At 41.6% G+C, this 17,206-nt stretch overlaps 1 protein-coding gene and 1 pseudogene across 1 annotated transcript; both read left to right on the forward strand.

Moving 5' to 3' along the window:
• Positions 1-4,380: 4,380 nt before the first annotated feature.
• Positions 4,381-6,525, forward strand: LOC120725185 (alpha-1-antitrypsin homolog). Its single transcript, XM_040017938.1, has 5 exons — positions 4,381-4,400; positions 4,572-5,200; positions 5,367-5,637; positions 5,728-5,875; positions 5,964-6,525. Exons 2-5 carry the CDS (start codon positions 4,582-4,584, stop codon positions 6,150-6,152), a joined length of 1,227 nt encoding a protein of 408 aa, XP_039873872.1. The 5' UTR covers positions 4,381-4,400; positions 4,572-4,581; the 3' UTR covers positions 6,153-6,525.
• A 1,621-nt stretch (positions 6,526-8,146) lies between these two features.
• LOC120725186 lies at positions 8,147-12,282 on the forward strand (annotated as a pseudogene).
• The last annotated feature ends 4,924 nt before the right edge of the window (positions 12,283-17,206 follow it).

The raw sequence follows: 17,206 nt of genomic DNA on the forward strand, positions 1-17,206 counted from the left end.
GGAGACCTGAGACCATGCTCGACTTCTCTGTCCCCCCATGAGTAACCTTTGGCAGCTCGTTCATGCTCATGATCTGTGACGCGGGGCTCATCCTGCTTGTTGGAAGACTCGTGGATCCCACCGATGTCATGAGTGAACATCACACTCTTCTCTTTTTCTTGTGTTCGCTGTTTTCACATAGAGAAGATGACAGTCGTATCATTTCCTGGCAGGAAAACAGGCGTTTACAGCAGTTTCACTGAAGTTGCAGAGGGAGTTTGGTTTTTCAAACATTACAGGGTGATTTATGGTTTATTTCTCCATTTTCATGAAATGATGAAAAGAGATGTAAATGGCAGCAATTTATCCCTGTGACTGAATCTCTGCTATTCTTGCAAAAGTAAAACATAAAAATGCTTTTCTCTCATTACAAAAGCATTTTCTCTTTTTGTCACTTCTTCACTCTGAAAGCTATTTCCTCCTGTAACATCTCTTCATCATCTTTGGCAATTACTGGAAATTGTTTTGCAAGAGCGTATAGCATCATTCTCCAACACCAGAAGAGAAATGCTCACGATGTTGTGTCACATTAGCACGCTAAGGTTTAGCAGCTCTGTGACAGCAGCTCGTACTTTTCACCTCACTCGGTCTTGTGTAGATATTGTGATGATCTTAAGCTCACTGAGAAGATGATGAATGGATAATAGTTTGATTAACAGGACAACAGATTTATCACACGCAACACAGATGTCAGCCTATTAATCAAGAGCACTGACTGATGGAAACCCCAGACCAAAGTGTTCCAGAGGTGTAATCTGGATAAAAATATCCGGGTTTTCCTTCCATGGATCCTATAATCCAGCTCACCTTTGTCCTGGTCCAGGAAGGAAGAGTTTCACCTAAAGCGGCTGCATTGATATGTTTGTTCTATTTCTGCTTTTTGCATGTGCTACTCGGCTCTGTCGTTGCTTTGCACAAATATGTGCACATATTTAACGGCACCATCTGCCGTTTTTTGAGCGGTGGTGGGCCGTCTGAACCAAAAACACCAGGGCAGTCACGATGACAATGAAACGGTGATTCAAGTGATAACAAATGAACAGTGATATACAAGGCTGCTTAATTTTAATGTTAATGGGGGCAATGCCGTCATAGCAACTCTACTACTATTACTATCTCTGTATGTAGAATGACACTCTGGGCCAGACTGTTTATATATTTGACAACTAATAAAAAAACCATAAATACACGAAAACTCTCCAAACCTTGTTAGTGTTGCCACTGAGCAGGATTTTTATCAGTTCTCTTCAACATTTGTTTGTTTGACGATCTCAGATGCTTAATTTTCGATGGTGAGCCCAGACCGTCAGACCAAAGCAAAGATGAGAAAATATGATAAAAAACATAAATAACACGTGCAGCTGGAGTGGAGGTAATATGGCATGTAGTGCCGACAATTCAGCGTTAGCCCTGCGACAGACCCGTGACCCGTCCGGGGTCATTCCCCGCCTCTCGGCCGTAACAGGTTCGAGCCCCCGGTGACCCTACTTTTACACGTTAATTAAATTTGAGCTGTTAATCATCATCATCATCATCAACTTTATTTATAAAGCACTTTAAAACAACCACAGCTGACACAAAGTGCTGTACATTGGAACTGTAAAATAAAATTACATGAGATATAAATAAAACAAATAAAAGAGTGAAATCGTTAATTAAATAACTACTTCAATTAAAAGAGAAACTGAGTCTCACTGAGGTTAAAAGCCAAGGAATATAAGTGGGTTTTAAGACGTGATTTAAAAGTGGACAGTGAAGGCGCCTCTCTAACGTGCATGGGCAAATTATTCCATAATTTAGGAGCCACGATAGAGAAGGCCCCGCCCCCTCTGAGCTTCCTCCAGGAGCAGCTGGTCAGCTGACCTGAGAGACCGACAGGGTGTGTGGGGATGAAGAAGCTCAGAGAGGTAAGGCGGGGCAAGACCGAAGGCATCTAAAAACAAACATAAGAGCACATTAATGATTCCTAATGTAAATAAGAGTGGAAATGAATGTTGCAGAAAAACAGTTATTGTTTGATTCAGCGCACAGAGCAATAATAATACATACTGATTAATTCTAGTTAGCTCTGACACTTTTCCTTTTTTTGAACATTCAAGCATTAAGTCCCACAGCAGGACACGGTCTCGCTCGTCAGCAGGTCAAAGTGAAAAGACTTTTAGTGACTGAACAGGTTTTTGTGGTGTGTGTTAACATAGCCAGGCTTTCTTTGAGCCCAGCACATTATTATGTGTTTTGGCAGCGGCATTTCCGTCAATGTAAAATAAAATTAGCATCTGATTAGGACCAAGTATAAAAACATTTTCACATTTTCTGCATCACTAAATGATTCAGTGTAAATTATAGCACCAATGCGACACGCTGTTTGTGCTGCTGGTCTTCATTTGTGCTTCAGCCAGAGAGTTACTCAGAAAACTCTGACTTTAAGCTTCACATAGCTCGATAAGCTACAGTATTAATAATCATCATCATCATAATATGTAATATAATAATTCAAAACACTCAAGGACACTTCACAGAACAAATAAGACAAGCATAAAAACAGGAAATAAACAGAATAATAATAAAAGGTTTAAGAGCATGCAGTAGTTATACAGAGTCGGCTCTGGTTCTTGAACAGGTGGGTTTTGAGGGTGGACTTAAAACGGGGGAAAGAACTGATGCTTCTGAGGTCAGGGGGTAAGGAACTCCACAGTCGAGGGGCAGAGCGGCTAAAAGCCCCGCCCACCACAGAAACGAGACGAGAGGAAGGAACAAAAAGAAGAAGAGAAGAGGAGGATCTGAGGCACCGGGATGGGATGGAGATCTGTACCAATCAGAGAGATATGGTGGGGAGAGAGAAGGAATCGCCTTAAATGTGTAGAGGAGTATTTTAAAATTAATGTGGAGTTGGGTGATGTGGTGAGTAGAGGGAGTCCTAGTAATAATACGGGACACGTTGGACACGTTGGAGCTTGTTGATGGATTTTTGTTGGCAGGCCAGATAAGAGTGAGTTCCAGTAGTTGATCAGAGAGGTAACGAGACTGTGGACGAGGATAGCAGTGGCATGTGGAGTGAGGAAGGGGCGGAGGCGATGGATGTTACGGAGGTGAAAATAAGCTGATCGAGTGACATTAGTGATGTGAGAGTTAAAGGATAACGTGCGCCCAAACCTTTCACAGAAGGAGAGGTAGAAACCGCCGAGTTAATGGTGGTAACAGAAAAAGTGTCCCTGATACAAACAAACAAACAAACATGCAAAGCGCAGCAAGAAACAGGAAGCTGTCAGCTCATGTAGAACTCTGGTAGCACAAAACCCTGAAAAGGTAAGTTTGAACTTGTTAAACTGGAAGTGAACAAAGATAAAATCAAAGCTCCATAACTACTGTGTTTGTCTCCAAAGGACGCGCTCTGTGAGATGGTCAGCAGGGCTCGAGCTACTTTTCCAGGCGACCTTATTGTCCTCCAGTTAAATCTGTCACTTTTTAAAAGCAGCTGAAGATTTGAACATCGTCTTCATGTTTAAATGATTATTGCATCACACGCTTCTTTAGCTAAATGCTTTTCACGCCACCTTTGTCTGTGAAAAAGCTTCAGTGGTTTTTTCCTTACTGTCCTTCATTATTTATTAACTTAATTTATCGATAGAAGAGACAAGAGTTCAAACTGATAAAACGAGCACCGGCTGCACGGCCACAAAACCAACAACCTCAAACTGTGTTACATGAAGACACATTTCAACACGTTACTGCAATCATGCAGAGCTGTGCATTTTCTTTTATTAAAAACAGTCATTTAGCCTGCATCACATTTTTATGGCAGATGTGAGATCATAGAATTTAAATGACAAGCTGACAACAGCTGGTCGTCTGCTGTCCGTAACTAACCAGCTCGTTCTAGATTTTTGAATCAACTTTGCTCAGTTTATCATCAGTATTTACAGAGAAGTAGCTAAAGTTTGAGGACAACTGTGCCAGGGTGCCACCAACACGAACAAGATAAAACGGCTGCATGCTAAGAATACGTGTAAATGCAATTAATAGAACCTCCCTTTTTAAAAAATGTATTGCTTCCAAAATGCATTTTCACCTGAAAATTATGCACTAAGATAGAATTAACTCAACTTTCACATCTGATTTGTCAGATCTTCTTCTGATGATTATTGCAGACACAAAATGAAAAATAAAAAATAGATTAGATGCATTTACACTCGTTTTTATCAGCTGTGTTGCATCACTGAAGCTGGCTCAGCCTCTCAGCATGGGACAGAGCAGAGAGATCACTCTTGGTTAATTTTTAACTGGACTGTAAACTGACTCTCGCTCTTGTATATAAAGAGGAAGTTTCAGAGCAGCTGCCTGCAGCAGAGAGGACTTTAAAGGTAAGAACATTGCTTTATTAGCCAACCACTGAATGGATTTCAGGAAACTTAAACATTATGTTTGGAAATGAAGTGCAGACAGTCCAGATCCTGCTCTGATTGTGTCCTAATTCATTTCCCACTGTTATCCCTGGAAGTGTTAACTTTGAATGCTTGTTTTTCTCTTGACAGTGCTCTAAAGATGCGTGGTCTCGTTGCTAGTTGTGCGCTCGCTGCACTGCTCCTGGCCGTAGCCTTGGCCGACCACCACCACCACCACCACAGCTCTGCACAGAGCAACGAGGAGGACGATAGCTGCCACAGGCTCTCTGCTCCTAATGCTGACTTTGCTGTTGTCCTCTACAAAAGTCTGAATGCCAAGACTGCTGCTGGAAAGAACATCTTCTTTTCGCCACTGGGCATCTCCACTGCCCTGTCCCTGCTATCTACTGGGGCCCGCGGTGAAACCCACAGCCAGCTGTTCTCCAGCCTGGGCTACAGCACCTTAAACCAGACTCAGGTCAACGAAGCCTACAAGCATCTTTTTCACATGCTTGGAGAAAGCCAGGAGAACCAAAAGCTGGATGTTGGCAATGCTGCTGCGGTGCGCTCCGGCTTCAGTCCTCTGGAGCAGTTCTTAAATGACATCAAGCAGTACTACTCTGGTGAAATCTTTCAAGTTGACTTTACCAAACCTGAAGAGGCTGCAGCTGAAATCAACAAGCACATTGCCAGCAAAACTAACGACAAGATCAAAGACATGGTGAAGGACTTGGACCCTGAAATGGCAATGGTCCTTATCAACTACGTCTACTTCAGAGGTAAGACGCATGCAGACAGAACAGACAGTGTCAGCCAGGTGTTCTCTGGTTCAAGGTTTTCACAGATAGAGATTAGCACAAATACACGAAACGAACAAGTCTGAAGGATGCAACGATTTCAAATAAGTACCCACTATCAATATCGACTTGATGTGACCCGTTACAGGACAGTGGGAGAAACCTTTCGACGGTAACATAACACGCAAAGAGGAATTCCATGTGGATGGAAGCACCACAGTTGAGGTGGACATGATGAGGAGGACGGGACGCTACAACTTCTACAGAGACGACGGGAACCACGCCACGATTTTGCTGCTGCCGTACAAGGGCAACACCTCCATGATGATTGTTTTCCCCGATGAAGACAAAATGAATCAGGTGGAGGCTGTCATCAGCAAAGATCAGCTCAGGCGCTGGCACGATTCCTTCTTCAGGACGTAAGAGAGCACCTCGTAAGAGGCTGTTTGTGGTTGCGTATATTTCTGGGACTCTTACACGGGTGTTTTTCTCTTGTATTTGTTTCTCAGTAATCTGAATCTTGGCATGCCAAAGTTTTCCATCTCTGCCGAAGCCTCCCTGGATGACACGCTGAAAGAAAGTGGAATAACGGACGCTTTTGGAGACAAAGCTGATTTTTCTGGCATGTCTAATGAGGTCCCGCTCAAAGTCTCAAAGGTAGGATCACTGAATATGACTTCATTGTTTTGTCCACTTCATGGACTCAAATGTGACATTGGCTCTTGTGTCCTGGTTCCTCCAACAGGTGTCTCACCAGGCGGTGCTAAGCGTGGATGAAACAGGAACGGAGGCTGCTGCTGCCACCACTGTCGAGATCATGCCAATGAGTCTGCCCCAAGCCATAACACTCAACAGACCCTTCCTGCTCTTCATCCTTGAGCATTCAACAAAGAGCATCCTCTTCATGGGCAAGATCAACAACCCCACAGCCTAAGGATGCCCTTAGTGCGCCACATTTGTTCCATTTTCACGCTGCAGCAGTAGCTCCGGGGGTTATCTTTACCTCGGGATCTTAAAATGTTGCGGAGGTGCCGCTGTAATAATAAGAACGCTGGGGAAATGATGTTTAGCCAATAGTGTGATGAATATGACAACACATCTGTCATTACATAACAGAAATGAATCTGTCTGTCAGCATCAAACATTTATTACTAAAAACCGAACTTGGCCAGAGGCAAAGATGCCTGAAAAAAAACAAACACAAGTCAAAGAAGCCTCTACTAACACAGCACATCAGCTTTTGTGTGGCCGGTTGTGTTTTGAATTTGGTTCAACATGAAGTGAAATAAAAACTTTCCATGAACACAGCCATGTTATATTATTTCATTTGTTTCAGTCCAGTGATCTTTATTATTCTATAATGAAGTCAGTGTCATTGCTGTAAGGCTCTTATCTGTTATTTACAGTTAATCTTAGGCAGAATTAAAAATATGATCTCACTCTGACCTGCTGATGGAGCTCAAGAGACTTCATTCAGATTTCATCAGTCCCTGAGTATCCATAGAAGCTGCCGTTTTAATTTCGGACTTAAGGTTGAGATTAATTGGGGGATTTTTTTGCCTGGTGAGTCATCATCAAAGATCAGTTTGCGATCAAATCCCAGCCACAGAGTCAGTCCTCATCCTCACCTGAACGTGTTCTGTAAGGCCCGGGAACTCGTTCACACCTGACACCAGCCTGTTGGCACACACCCACATGCCGACAGACTGCGTTTTCTAAATATTTATATATGAAAGAAAAAGAAGATATTACTTTATCATCATTATTATATGATTTTATCAAACAGATTTATATTATTTACAGTTAAATCTAAATCTAACTCTTCAAAATAAGAAACAGATTCCATGAAATATGGTGTGAACAGCAAGTTTTGAGGAAACAAACTTGTCATGTTGCCTGGCAACCACCTAGCAACAGGCTAAAAATACCCATTTGTAACATTTGCAAAGTTTCTGACATCTGTATCATTTTAGGATTGCAACAGTAACACACACACACACACACACACACACACACACACACACACACACACACACACACACACACATTCCTTAAATTCCTTTAATTAATTATCACATATTATGAGGTCAACATGGACACATCTACAGAAACATGTATATAGTACAGCAGCACCTGAGCACTGCAGGAGACCCACAACAAGGGATCATTAGTATAGGTACAGAGTCATGCACAGATATTCTGGGGGGCAGGCGCCCAAGTCAAAAAATTATGTACTTAAGTATATATAAAGTATGTATAAGTAATTTTGCCTAGGACAACATCAGTTCATTGGTAAGTTGCAATCTTTTTTGAACAACTACAGCAGCATCGCTTGTCTTCTTTTCACCTTTGCATATGTTTACTTCTGTCAGGCCTTCAGATCTTTAGTCGGTCGGGGAGGTGATTAAGTTTGCTCAATGACACAAGCAACCAGTCAAATAACAAATAACATAAAGGTTAGTTTTAAATAAGCATGATAGGTTGACTATGAGCAGTCATCTGAACTCTTGCATTAATACTTGCCTAATACATTATTATCCACCTGACAAAACAGCTGATAGTGTGCGCGCTGTTTAACTCCTTTAGCTTTCAATGAATATTAATACCAAGGTCAGTCTTGCTGTCTGGTCTCAGTATGATTTCTCTTCCCAGTTAATCATGATCGTTAAAAGGAAGCCAGCTTGTCTATTTTCCAGAAATGATTTAAACTGGAAGTAATTTGAATCGACAGATTTCAATGATTTCCCACATTTTTAAATGGCTCCAGATTTCTGCCATCTTGAGTATTTTGCCAGGACTTCTCCAGGCTTGTATGTTTGCGTGATTCTGATTTTTTGTTTTTACCAAAAACACCCTGACCCACCCAGAGTTATTTCCATGTCCTGTTGAGCAAGTTAGGTTGTATAAACAAAGTCAGTAGAATCGATCCAGAAGAGAGAAGGCTGATCTTTGTTAATCTGTAAACTGTCAGCTGACTGCCTTTAAGCTTGCTTAAGTATGACAAGAGTTTCTGGAAACGTCACTGCAGAAGATGTTAGTGGTAAGCATCAGTCTCTATTAGTTCTACGTTTTAAGTACTTAAATGTAAGAAGTAAACGACAGTTAAGAGATTTAAAGATGATTTTTAGGATGTAATCACGTGGTTTTAGCAGACATGACATTACTCAGCATTCATTGTCTGCTTCCTTCGTTGGTATTATCAGTTATATTGTATACAATGTTACAACACAGCTGAACTACTGGTTACTACTTTACCAGTGTATCAAAAGATCGCTACAAGGATGAAGTGCCTTTACCTTTAAATATCTATTTCTATTCTGTCAGTAACAGACATATGACTTTATTATTTTAGTGATGCTCATGATTCAACTCACAGTTGTACATCTGCTGTGGGAGAGACACTTTCAAATCCCTCAAATATCTTTTAGAGCTAAATCTCTACTATAATACCTGCTGTGTTGAGGAAGCTGAAATACATCCGTGGTGACCTACACTCACTGGGTGTTTTTGAACAGTCATCTAATGGGCAGTAACTCAACTACTTACAGGTGCTGTATTACTGGCAATCAGACCGTTTAGTTGAGTTGTCTGCCTGACAGTCCAGGTAACCTCTTGGGTTTAAAATCCAGCCTTTGTTGTTTGCACAGAGTGACTTCTCAGCTGGTAGCTTTGGGATCTGTTACAAGCAGCTTTGCAGAAATATGCTGTTATAAGAGATGCTCATGAAAATTCTACTTTTTTCATCTGATGAACTTGTCAGTAGTGGTTTTCAGTACAGCTCAGTAATAATGTGGCAATAGTGCGGTAAGGTGGAAATGAGAAAGCAATGATATGGAAATATTAAGTCATTACTATGAAATTACAATGTAAAATCCAGGAAACTACCAAATAATATATTGTATCAGCAGTGGTTTTATTTTAGTAATATTACATTGAAATGTATGTAATGGGGTAGTAAGGGGCCAGAAATGTGGAAACAAATATACGCCATATATATGAGTCAAAACTCTTACATGTACCAATATACTGATAACAATATAATAACATGTTAGGAATAACATAGTAATATTTGTGGATCACAAATGATGACTTGATTGTGACCTCATAAAAATAAGTAAATAAGTAATGTAATGAGTAATATCAGCATTCTCCTTTTTTTAATGCCATATCCTGAAACTATCTGATTCAATCTAATTCCAATGGTTTTAACTCATAAAGTCATGAAATTATGACTCACGGACAGATGATGGAAAAACCTTACTTGGAGCTCATTTTGTATCATTTTAACTTTGCTTTTTGATCCACAGACTCTAAAGATGCATTTCTGTAGCTGTGCACTCATTGCACTGTTGCTCGCTGTAGCCTCGGCAGACCACCATCTCCACCACAACCGTGGTTCTGAAGACCATATGAGCTGCCACAAGCTCTCTGCTCCTAATGCTGACTTTACCTTTGCCTTCTACAAACGTCTGAATGTGAGGACTGCTGCTGGAAACAACATTTTCTTCTCACCACTGGGCATCTCCACTGCCCTGTCCGTACTGTCTACTGGGGCCCATAGTGAAACCCACAGCCAGCTGTTCTCCAGCCTGGGCTACAGCACCTTAAACCAGACTCAGGTCAATGAAGCCTACCAAGCATGTCAAGCTGCATTACTCTGGTGAAGTCTTGCAAATCAACTTTACTAACCCTGCTGAGGCTGCAGATAAAATCAACAGACACATTGGCAATAAAACACAGGACAAGATCAAAGATATGGTGAACGATGTTGACCCTGAAACGATGATGATGCTCATTAACTATGTCTATTTTAAAGGTAAGCAGCCTGATCAAGTCTATTGTTAGGCTACAATAGACAAACATGGCGTTAACGTCGTATCAGCGAGATTAATGCTGACAGCGCTAAGGCTGACACATCCCAGTATTGTCAACACGACGCTCCACTTTGTCGTGCAGGATACTGGAAGAAACCATTTATTAGAGAATGGACGCATAAGGACGACTTCCACGTTGACGGCAGTACCAAAGTTCAGGTTGACATGATGATGAGGACGGATTACTACCACTTCTATGAGGATGCAGTTAACCACGCTAGCATCATCGTGCTGCCATACAACAGTAACTATGATGATTGTCCTTCCTGATGAATTCTGGATGAAGACTGTGGAGGGAAACATCAACAAGGACCACATAAGAAAGTGGCAAAACTCAGCATCTATGATGTAAGATTTATTGCATTATGGCTGAATATTTCTGCTTGCTAGTAGATGGAGACTGTTGTCAAAATGACCTATTGCTGTTTTATATCACTCCTGTTATTAACTTTGAGTGTCCAAGTACATTTACATTGATACGTACTGTAGATGAAATGTGTTACAAGCGTATGATGTATTCATATAGTCTTTAAATCATTTTTGACCAGAATCTGTTCTTCACTGTGCTCGTTCAACAGATATGTAGGGATGTTTTTGTGCTTTCCACAATGTCCATAAATGTGAGAAACGTTCTGTATCATAGTGATGCTGAAAAACTAGTTCATGCGTTTATTACTTCCAGGCTGGATCGTTGTAATTCATTATTATCAGGTTATCCTAAAAGCCTTTCATTTCATCCAAAATGCTGCCACGAGAGTACTGACAGAGACTAGCAAGAAGGAGCATATTTCTCCTCACATGTGGTTCCAGGGGTATTTAAAAGTAGAACCTTCAGCTTTCAGGTTCCTCTTCTGTGGAACCAGCTTCCAGTTTGGATTTGGATTTGAGATTAGGCTAAAAACTTACCTTTTTGATAAAGCTAACAATAATAAGAAGGTAAGAAGTATGTAATCAGTTCCATTTGTTTGCCTGTCTGTTTGTTGGCAGGTAGCATTCACAGTTTTCAGATTTTGTGTGATGGTAGATAATAGCAGCTCAAACACATTTCATTTACATTGAATTTTGGAGAAAATTGGGTCAAGGTCACATCAAATGTAAAAATCTTTAGAAGGATTTGAACTCTCTGATTACTCTTGTTACGGCTTCACCCTGAGATCATGGACAGGACCTCAGGGTGAAGAGGGCGTCTACTCTGGGAAGCTCAGAGTAATATTCCTAACTGTTGCAGATAATGTGGTGCTGTTGGCTTCATCAGAGCACGTCTTTCCAAATAAAAAGGAGTGGTTGGTAGCTTAGTGAGAACTAGATAAACCAAGAGTCAGAACCTCTCTTTGCAGGAAACGGAGGAGTTCTCCCTCTTGAAATCTTATTGTGAGTGATGCGAAGTTGAAGTGGCAGATTTGTGTGGTGTCAGCAATAATGTGGACATTGTAGTGGTGAAGACTTATGATCCTGATCCAGTTAGTAAAAGAGGAACAACCTGTAATTTAACAGTCCGTTTTTCTATTTCTCAGGTATATAGATCTTACGATTCCAAAATCTTCTATACCCGCTGATGCCTCGTTGAAGAACATATTGCAGGAAATGGGCATAACCAGTGCCTTTGAGAACCATGCCGATTTCTCTGGTCTGTCCAATAACAGTCAGCTCAAAGTCTCGAAGGTGGGCAAACATTTCTCTTTTTGGTTCTGATTCTGAGACACTTAAAGACTCATTACAGAGTAAGAAATTAGCATCTGACTGTCTCCTTTCTTTTTCACCCACAGGCATCTCACAAGGCCACGCTTAGTGTCACTGAGATGGGAACAGAGGCAGCAGCCGTCAGCATCTTTGAAATGTTCGAAGCGCCACCAACAATCAAAATTGACAGGCCGTTCTTGGTTTTCATTTTGGAAAACTCCACTAAAAGCATCCTCTTCATGGGGAAGATCAACAATCCAACAGCTTCATAATTGCACATACTTGTGAGATGATATTAAGGTCACAGTTGCCATAATAAAGATCCTGTCATGATTAAAAACACTGACCTTTATTTATGAGGTTATCTGTCTGCACACGTTGATTTTCTGGTCAACAAAAACGACATTAGTGACTTTTTTTTTTTCAGGTAAATAGCAAGTTTGGAAACATTATGTCAAATATTTGATTTATATTTGAAGGTTGCTCGTGTAGAAAACTATTCCACGCGTATATAAAACAGGTCCGCGGCTCCGAACCGTAGTAAAGGGACCTCTGGCTAATACGTCGGGTTCGTGTCGGGCTCGTAGCTGAAAACTAGCTTTACTTTGTTGTCTGGGTCAACTTTGCTAGCGAGAGACGGAGAGAGGCGTTGAAAGGCTGCTCCAACAGAACTTATTGTTTCAGAGGAAAACAGGAACACGGCGTACAGTCGAGTCTTAACAGCTTACTTACAGCTGGGCTCGTCAGGCTCTCTTCTTGGCTGCAGTGGTTATTATTATATTTACATGCTTCCAGCTCCCGTTTCTGCTCGGTGACAGCTCCTACTTTTCCTTTTTCTCCCTCCTCGCTCACAGACACATCACGGGTATGACAGTTCATTCTCCCTGCAGCACGGACTACACTGCTCATCAGGCTGCATGCTTTAGGGCGATGCCTGTAACACTCTATTGCCTTCATATTAAAACATTTTTTGAATAAAATAAATAAAAGTCTTTCTTCACGTCATTATGCGGCCGCAAATAGAGGTGACATGTGCCGTGAGGTTGAGACACAGACATGAGAGCCTCTCAATGCGTGTTTTGTTTGGGTTTGTTTGGCGTGGAATTACCAAAAATAGAGAGGGGACAGCCTAACATATGAAAACCTTTTATTTCAACAAAGTAACTGTATTCTGAATACCACCTTTTTAAACATAACTGTAATGGAATACAGCCGCTCATATTGTAACCGGTACATGTATTCCTTTACTCCCCAACACTTGTTGTGCCATCCTTGAGAGCACTACTGCAATCAAGTATCTGCAATAACTAACAATGACTCTTTTGATCCATTGGAGGAATTTTCACTCATGTTTCTTTGTGACATTGTTTTAATTCGACCACACTGGAGGATTTGAACCCATTTAACTTCATGCCAAAGCATCTCAACTGGTTTTGAGTTACTTTTATTTTTTCCCATAGGACCAGGTAGGTTTGGCTATATTTTTCCCTTAATACAATTAATGATTAAAAAACAGCATTTTGTGTTTACTTTGAGAGTTTAGTAGTAAAATTAATCTGATGATCTGAGACGTGCAGGTGTGACAAATATGCAAAAATACTAAGAAATCAAAAAAGGGGAAAATAGACTCAAGGGACTTAATAACATGCCACTGCATTTCTTGGTAAATTCACTTATGTATTTTTTGTTATATGCAAATGAAAACTCATGTGTTGCTTTTCATTACCTTTTAAGGAATGAATCAGTAAATACCAAGAAACGTAAGCACAATACATTTTTGAAGTGAAATAACTGCAGGTAACAATAAAAGAATCAATCAGTAATTAGTGTCCCCCTTGATTTTGGCATTATTAAACCTCCATATAGACAAGCATAATTTCGGGATGTCACCCTCTGGGGTGGCAACCCACACTTCAGTCAGTGCTGTCTGGAGTTGCTGCTTGTCTGAGGAAGAGGATTCACTCTGTCACTCAAATGACTCCACAGTTCTTCTGTGAGCATGAAATCAGGGCTCATTGTTGGCCATTTCCCACCTGTCACATCAATGTCATCCAGTAACTGCATGGACACATGGGCAAGCACTGTCCTCCTTGTCATCCCTGTCCCTGATGCGAGCTGCCTAAATGACTGTCGCGCAGTAGCACTCACCTCCATTGTCATGAAGTGCTTTGAGCGTATAGTCAAAGCTCACATCACATCTTCACTCCCTGCCGTCATACTATCCAGACTAGTCATGAAACTTTGTGACCTGAACATCAGCTCCTCCCTGTTCACCCACGACTGTACAGCAACACACAGCTCCAACACCATCATCAAATTGGCAGATGACACCACCATCATCGGCTGCATTTCTGATGGAGATGAGACGGCATACAGGGCAGAGGTGAGAGCCCTGACATCACGGTGCCGCGACAACAACCTGCTGCTCAACATCAGCAAAACCAAGGAGCTCATCGTGGATTACAGGAGACTGCAGAGAAGAGGCCACACCCCCATCCACATCGAAGGAGCAAAGGTGGAGAGAGTCAGCTGCTTCAGATTCCTGGGCATCAACATCGGCGAGGATCTGAGCTGGTCACACCAATGTATTGTTCAAAATGTTAAATGTTAATGCGGGAGGGTGTGAAAGAGAGGGAGAGAAAGAAAAAGGAAAGTAAAGCGGATTTTTATCTGGCATGAAGTCAGTACAGCCACGGGATCTCTTTGGGGAACTGGTCGTTCACGCTGAAGTCTGTTCCTTTCAGCTCCCTGCTGCAACTCTTTACCTGCTCCTTCTGTTTGAAGTGGCCGAATTTGGCCACAGTAGGATGTGGTCTCCTGGCCCTGGTCGTCTTAGCCCCGATACGATGGACTCGATTGAAAGTGACGTTCTTCACGGTGTCCTCTGGCAGCTTCAGGTGGGTTGTAATGAAGCCTCTCGCCGTTGCTTCTGCGTCCTCACCGGCAGATTCTATGATACCAGAAAACACAAAAACTCTCATGCTACGGGCTTGCAGATCAATAAGTCTCTTTTATTTTCTTATTTTCTGTTAAGCTTGGTCACATTCTTGGTAAGAGGCTTGACCGACTCCCGTAGTACAGTGTTTTCAGCCGCGAGCATGTCCACCTGCTGCTGGCTGAACTCCGGGGATTCTCCCATTTAAATTCCCGGGGTAAAACATCCACCAGGGATAACCTGGCATGGAAGCTGGACAGTCGCTTGTCGATTGACTCCAGGATGTCAGAAATATCTTTGCCGGCAGGCGATGTTGTGCATCAAAAAATCCAGTGGAGTGGTTTGGTTTAAACTAGATTAAAACCAATAATGGTCTATAAAAAAAAAAGAAAAAAATATATATATGAAGATGTAAGTAACACCAGACTGCCGATGAGCTGCATACATGGCTGGACTGGGAGCATTTTGACTACAGACCGGCCCACCATTATAGGAAAAACCATAAAGCCTTTGAATGAAAACACTGTTGTGACAGTGATGTTCACTGTTTTGTTGGTATATATGCATCAATCTATCATTCGTTTGTTGTAAGATTCAGATAATTATTTGTTAAAAGCTAGATATTTTAAATGAGAATAAGAAAGAAAAGTACTTCTTTGTGCCCCCCTCTCCCTGTTAATGCCCTACCTGCCCCCCTGCACAGTTACCAGCTGTCACCTACTTAAAAAAGGATCCTGGTGTTATTTGTCTCTCAGAAACAGTTCATAACTCCCCTTCAACTCATTCATGTCACCTAAAAGGTAAACCTGTTTCTCCATCACAGCTCTGATGATTCAGTAAGGACATCTCCTGGTTTCATCTTCATGTTTCCCTCTCACCACATATCCAAACCGACATCATGACCAGCAGCTTTTACAGCTGTGGTTTCCTCTTTCTGGCGCAAAGTGTGCGATAAACAAACAAGAGAGAAAATCTTGATCATTGATCAGTTTCATGATTGAGTAGCAACAGGAGAGGGAGGGGGAGAGAATGAGAGAAGAAGAGGCAGCTGCAGCGTAAACACACAGAATAAATCCAGCTTTGTGTCTTTTTTTTCCATTCTAGCTGAAGTCCGGGACTTACAAGTCCGGACTACTTACGAATACGATTCGTAAGATGAATTCCGTTTTTTTACGGGACGGTTGGCAACTCTACTAACTAACCTTATGAATAAAATAAAGTTCACTATCAGTAACATCATAGCACCCACCCAGCTGTATATAAACTCCCTCATGCTAGCTAGTACGCAGTACGAGTTATTGTAACTGACTGTAAGAAGTCAGCACAACGAAAATAAACTCCACCTAAACTTGGATTATATCTGACCCAGATGAGCTTCTCGGATGAGAGGTGAAACGTCTTCAAGCAACTTAAAGAAGTCCAGACGCTTTTCTTTGCAAGCTCCTTTGACTACGATGACCTGGATGACTGAGAACCTTCACAGACAGACCCAGATGGACTGCAGGTCATAACTTCATAACTGTGGAACCAGCTTCCAGTTTGGATTCAGGAGACAGACACTATCTCTACTTTCAAGATTAGGCTTCAAACTTTCCTGTTTGCTAAAGCATATAGTTAGGGCTGGACCAGGTGACCCTGAATCCTCCCTTAGTTATGCTGCAATAGACGTAGGCTGCCGGGGGATTCCCATGATGCATTGAGTTTTTCCTTTCCAGTCACCTTTCTCACTCACTATGTGTTAACAGACCTCTCTGCATTGAATCATATCTGTTATTAATCTCTGTCTCTCTTCCACAGCATGTCTTTATCCTGTCTTCCTTTTCTCACCCCAACCAATCACAGCAGATGGCCCCGCCCCTCCCTGAGCCTGGGTCTGCCGGAGGTTTCTTCCTGTTAAAAGGGAGTTTTTCCTTCCCACTGTCGCCAAAGTGCTTGCTCATAGGGGGTCATGTGATTGTTGGCTTTTTCTCTGTATGTATTATTGTACGATCTACTGTACAATATAAAGCGCCTTGAGGTGACTGCTGCTTTGATTTGGCGCTGTGTAAATAAAATTGAATTGAAATGTGTTTGTGCGATGCAGAAAAGGTCAACGGATGGTCTCTACAGGAATGGTTCCCAGAACCTGAACCTGCATGGCCACCACAGCATCCTGCAGCAACATGCCATCCAGTCTGGTTTTCTTTAGTTGGTCCATCATTTTCACCCCAAACACAACATGGTTAATAATACTGCATGTGTTGTGTATATATTCTAAATGTTGTTTAACATCTTCATCTTTAAATAAATATCAATATAAAGTTTTGCTGTCTGTTGCCTGTATGATTTGCAAGTTCAGTTAAACATAATTGTTGAAAAGAAGGTACCATGTATTTCATGAAAAGGCTCCAGATTTCGGCTGTCTTCGGTTTTTTCGAACAGTTGTTTTCATTTCTTCACTCAGAGTTATTTACCTGTGCTGTTGAGCAAGTCTTGTTGTATGAACAAAGTCAAATGAAT

The sequence above is a fragment of the Simochromis diagramma genome, unplaced genomic scaffold (genome assembly GCF_900408965.1).
Source record: "Simochromis diagramma unplaced genomic scaffold, fSimDia1.1 OVJJ01000802.1, whole genome shotgun sequence".
Lineage (NCBI taxonomy): Eukaryota > Metazoa > Chordata > Actinopteri > Cichliformes > Cichlidae > Simochromis > Simochromis diagramma.

Bases quoted from the DNA above. Each gene is read 5' to 3' on its own strand.
- LOC120725185 (XM_040017938.1), top strand. From the start codon at position 4,582: ATGCGTGGTCTCGTTGCTAGTTGTGCGCTCGCTGCACTGCTCCTGGCC. The intron at 5,201-5,366 runs GTAAGACGCATG...GACCCGTTACAG, and splicing joins CAACTACGTCTACTTCAGAG to GACAGTGGGAGAAACCTTTC. The intron at 5,876-5,963 runs GTAGGATCACTG...TTCCTCCAACAG, and splicing joins TCCCGCTCAAAGTCTCAAAG to GTGTCTCACCAGGCGGTGCT.